Raw genomic sequence first — 5000 nt, forward strand, 5'->3', positions numbered from 1 at the left:
GGAGTGACTTACTAAGTCTGTGAAGTGGTCTTTGCTTGATAGCAACAGAGGAAATTTGGCGTTGTCACTTAAGGGGGCGTTGTGTATCCTTCCCGCCACAACGTAAAAGACCACCGTCATCAAGGAATAGGCGAAGCTGACGTACTAAGGTTGTCCATTGTCGTAGCTTTGAAAGGAGATTGTCCACGTCGGCATGAAAAACAAGAGATTGACGATTCTTGACTCATTTTGTCATGGCACGATCGTATTCCACAGCTGTGATAGGATCTTGTTGGCTGTCTTTCTTCTGGAGACGCTGGACAAATCTGAGAACATAGGCAGTAATTCGAAGAAGCCTTGGTAAACTGCTAAAATCCGATGGATTGATCAGGTGATGAAGGCCTTGCTGTTGAGCTAGAACCGTGCTGTTTGTAGTAGACTCATCAGTAGAAGTTTCAGTGGTCATTAAGTAGAGAACCTCTGTAGTAGGCCATGAAGGCCACTGTGATCGGTTTGGTAACCATTTAGGACCATACTTCCACAGTGAAGAGGTCTTCAGTTGATCTGCTGTTATCCCTCTTGTGAGCAGATCAGAGGGGTTTTCGGTTGTGGGGCAGTACTGGAAATTGATGTCAGCTTCTTTACTTCTTGGATGCGATTGCTGATGAATGGCTTCAATATTTTGCTGCTGTTAAGCCAATGAAGGACGATCTGGCTGTCAGACCACAATGTGACCCTTGTAACGTGCAGTTGTTCTTGCAGATATGATGCCAAACGTGCAGCTGTCAGAGCTGCCATAAGTTCAAGTTCTGGAAGGGTAAAATGCTTCCTTGTCGGAGCAACACGCGACTTTGCCATGGCAAGCGACGATTGGTTTCCACGTACTAAGTAAACAGCGGCTCCATAGGCTTTCTGGCTTGCGTCCGCAAAAACGAGTAGTTCTGTTTCGTTGCCGTCAACACAGACGTCAGAAGTGAAGTAGCGACGCGGGAACTCAAGTTTGGTTGCATTTCCTATCTCCTTCGCTAGAACACGCCATTCTTGATCAAGTGGTTCGTCCCAATCTATCCCTTCCTGCCACAGTTCTTGTATCAGAATCTTGGCAGCAGCTGTGACCGGTTGGAGTAGGCCGAGTGGATCAAAGACCTTTGCTGTTTTTTGTAAAGCCTCTCTCTTGGTTGATAACGGAGGGATAGAAGTTGCTTGCCTATATGAGAATCCCAGTGTGTCAGAAGTTATGTTCCATAGTATGCCAAGCACCTTTTCGGCTGGGCTTGTGTTAAGGACTTGATCCTTGGCTGCAAGATGCTGAAGTCCAGGACTGTTTGAACTCCACGACCTGAGATTGAAACCCACTGGTGACATCGTGTTCCTGGCATTTTGATAATAGTTGACTGCTGAACCATCATCACTTACTCCAGAGGCGAGGTCGTCCACATACAGATTTCTTAACATATCTATGCTGACTTGGTCTGTAGACTGTGTGAGGTGTTTGTTGAGAGTGGCATTTAAGATGAAGGGGGAGCTTGTGGCACCAAACATAACAGACTTGATTCGGTATACAATTAATTCACTGTCCGGGTCATCTGCATTAGATAACCAGTAGAATCGTGTGGCATCTCGATCGGCTTCGTCAAGGTTTACATGTAAAAATGCCTTTTCAATGTTCGCAGTTATGCCATACTAGTGGAGACGAAATCTTAGAAGTATAACAGTAAGGTCATTGAGCAGCGGAGGACCTGGCTGTAAGCAATCATTCAAGCTTGTTTGAAACTGCAATCGTACACAATGCGTGGAGGAGTTGTGGTGGAGTCCTTGTGGACAGCATGGTGGGGTATGTAGTGACATACTTCGTTGGTTGTATCTGGATCTTTCACCTTTTTAATGAAACCTCGAGACTGCTGTTCTTGGATGATGTCATTGTACAAGTGTAGTTTCTCAGGATTTGCGGCTAGTCGTCTGACCATGGAGCGAGTTCTCTCCTTAGTAATTTCTGCGTTTGATGGTAAAGGGGGACGTTCTGGTCGCCATGGCAACCTTGCACTGTACCGGCCCGTCCTTCAACATAATAGATGTGTCTTGATAATACTTCAGAAAGTCAGGCGTGTCTTCTGAGTAGTTTGGTAGAACACCAACTGACAACACTTAAAATAGAAGTGTTGAGGTTCTCTGAATGGTTACTTTTGGAGAGGGGGCCCGAGAGGAGATACCCTATCTTTGATTTGGCTGCTGTGGGACCTGGACCCTTGATAAGTTCGTTTCCCACTACATTCCAGTAATGATCAGCGCCGATTAGAATATCAACTGTGAAAGGTGAATCATCAACGTTAACGTGTGCTAACGTCAGTCCCCTTAAATGCGGCAAGTCCCTTACATTGGCGCCAGTGTAAGTAGTGAGGGGTGCAGCGATTGTTGGTACAATGATCACGTGAATGGGAATGGTCTCCTCTTGAGTGGTTTCAAGGTAGATGGTAGCAGTGTTCATGCGCTTAACAGATGATGTGTTTCCACCGAAAGTTGACAGGGATATTGCATCTTGCGTTTCTTGTTTCAGATCAAGCTTGGCTGCCACATCTGATGTAACGAAGGAGCATTGAGATCCCTCGACATGCCTTGCAGCAGTTCTGTGATTTGCATTTAGATACTGAATGACGATTCAGACAGTTCAAGCATGCCCTTGCGTCACGTACAATTGAGGGTCTCTTTTCCTTATCTGTCACAACATTGCAGTCAGGTGGACTGTGTTCACCCTTACAAAAAAGGCACATTCGTTTGGTGTGGCGATCACCACTGTTAGAAGCAGAAACAGGTGTACGAGGCCTTGAAGCCTTGCGAAATGTAGCGGTAGTAGCAGTTGTTGAGTTACCACTGAATTCATAATCACAAGAAGTGTTCTGTCCCGCCTTTAAGATTTCAGTTTCATTCAAAATTGCCTTACGTAAATTATCAAGTTGCCACTCCTTGTTTCCATTTTGTCTTGCTAGATTTCTCTTAATCCCGTTAGGTAATTACCTCTGAATGATAGGAACAAGAATGTCCCCATAAGTTTCTGCTTTCTTTCCTAGTGTCTCAAGTCCCCTGATGTGGGTCTCAATTGAGTCGTAAAAAAAACCTTTAACTACTTAAATGATCGGTGGGTGATGATAGGTTCAGTAGTGCTTCCATGTGTGCGTTGATGATCTTGTGGGGTGGAGTGAATCTCTCTTCCAACAACTGGATACTCTTAGCGTAATTAGCATTGGTTAATGGCAACCAACTCTTTCAGCTCCGTCACGTAACTGCGCTCTCAAATAATTGAACTTTTGGACATCACTGATTGTAGAGCTGTCGTGTACTGCAGACCGGAAAGTGTCCCAAAATGATTGCCATTCAAGCGGGTTCCCATTAAACGATCGTAGTACAAGTTTAGGTAAACGGTTACTTTGAAATGAATGACTTGTACTCACCGGCGGCGATGTAATCAGTGAATTCTGTGATGAGGCGGATAGATTACTAGAGTGATCGTTACCTGGTGTTTCAGTCGACGGAATTGGGTTGAATTGTTGATTTTCTTGTTCTGTTTGCGATGTAGATGGAATGAATGGTTAATTTTCCTTTCCCATTTGCAGCGGTTATGATAAGGTAACACCGGTATCTTGATGAGAAGATGCATGTTGACTAAAATTCTTGTTTGTGAGCTCGATGAACCTCTCGGTAACGCAAACTCTCTCTAAGATAAGCCCATCTAGTTCCTCTGCTACGAGTATATCCTGCTCAAGATCCTCAAGTGTTTCCAGCAAAACTCCTATGTTGTCCTTAAATTCCTTAAGGGTTTGTCTCTTTTGCTTTAGCTGGTTGACGAATGACCTGAGTAGAGCGATCTGTGTGTCGGTAATTTTGTTCTTTGCTGTCATCGATTTTCTGTCTCAACTTAGTTACGTGCGCCTTGTGCGCTCTCCTTGACGCTAACAGTTTGGTTAATTCCTCCATCCTGGTCCCGGCACCAAAAAATGTGACGAAGCAATGAATGTAGCGGTATTGGAGGAACTCAACTATATTTAAACTGTTCAATAGGCGAAAACGTGTTCAGTCTTAATGACGTAAACAATCACGGGATCTAAATACAGTCACGACTGCTGACCGGAAATCACCATGCCTAACAAATAAGAACTAACAAATATCCACAAATCAATTAAACGTTGAGAGCACTGTTCAAACTATTCCACAGTCTGTTTTGATGGCTGAAATTAGACCACATCATCTTGAAAATCATCGCTTATTAGCCAGTAATCTAGCCAATGTTGGACTAAAGGCTTATTTTGTTTCCACGTGTAGCGCTTTTGATCCGGGTTCCTGAGTCTCCATATATCTACCAGGTTAAAGTCCAACATTAACTCACAGATTTTCGTTACCACGTCTCTTTTTTTCTGTTTTTTCAACTATCTAATTTAAGACTTAATGGTACATTTAAATCACCTCCCATGATGAAATTGTAGTCCTGGTCATAGTCACTCTCAAGTAAAGTAGTCCTGAGATTTTCATAGAAGTCAATGGCCTCATAGGTTTTGTGAGGAGCATAAATATTGATGAACAAAACAGGATAATCTTGAACTAACGCTTCAACGATGACAAATCTGCCATGACTATCTTTCCTGACCGACTTCAAGTCAATTTGCAGGGCCTCACGTATTAACACCAGAACGCCATTGCTATGATTTGATCCGTGCGAATAATACTTGTTTCCCGGCCACTGAAATTTCTAAGTATCAAAAACATCTGGCGTACTAAGTATCTCTTGCAAAAAAATAAAATCCACTTTCTGGTCCCATGTAAAGATCGATTTACGTTTATTGAGATCACGAATTCCTCTAACATTTAAGGATAAAACATTAAAGCAGACGTTATTCATACAAGTAGGTTGATCGATGTTACATTTGTAAAAACGTGATAGTGAGCAGAATATAATAATCGGTTACAGTATCTAACAGGCTGCGATAAAAAACTACATGGACATAAAACGAAAACGAAGACTGAGGGCGAAA

The 5000-nt window shown here is 43.2% G+C and overlaps 1 protein-coding gene and 1 pseudogene across 1 annotated transcript; both read right to left on the bottom strand.

The window, feature by feature from the left end:
* Positions 1-120, bottom strand: part of LOC137991211 (uncharacterized) — a 1263-nt pseudogene extending 1143 nt beyond the window's left edge.
* Positions 121-549: 429 nt separating this feature from the next.
* Positions 550-3872, bottom strand: LOC137991212 (uncharacterized). Its single transcript, XM_068836327.1, has 4 exons — positions 3667-3872; positions 2112-2603; positions 1830-2037; positions 550-1662 (listed from the first exon to the last, which is right to left on the bottom strand). The coding sequence occupies exons 1-4, from the start codon at positions 3870-3872 to the stop codon at positions 550-552; spliced, it is 2019 nt and encodes a 672-aa protein (XP_068692428.1).
* Between the last annotated feature and the right edge of the window lie 1128 nt (positions 3873-5000).

Source organism: Montipora foliosa, chromosome 2 (assembly GCF_036669935.1).
Source record: "Montipora foliosa isolate CH-2021 chromosome 2, ASM3666993v2, whole genome shotgun sequence".
Lineage (NCBI taxonomy): Eukaryota > Metazoa > Cnidaria > Anthozoa > Scleractinia > Acroporidae > Montipora > Montipora foliosa.

Excerpts from the sequence above, each read along its gene's own strand:
- LOC137991212 (XM_068836327.1), bottom strand. The coding sequence starts at position 3,872 with ATGACAGCAAAGAACAAAATTACCGACACACAGATCGCTCTACTCAGG. Across the intron at positions 2,604-3,666 it reads AGAGTTTGCGTTACCGAGAG|AACTGCTGCAAGGCATGTCG; the intron begins GTTCATCGAGCT and ends TGCAAATCACAG. Across the intron at positions 2,038-2,111 it reads ATTTTAAGTGTTGTCAGTTG|GACGGGCCGGTACAGTGCAA; the intron begins GTGTTCTACCAA and ends ATTATGTTGAAG.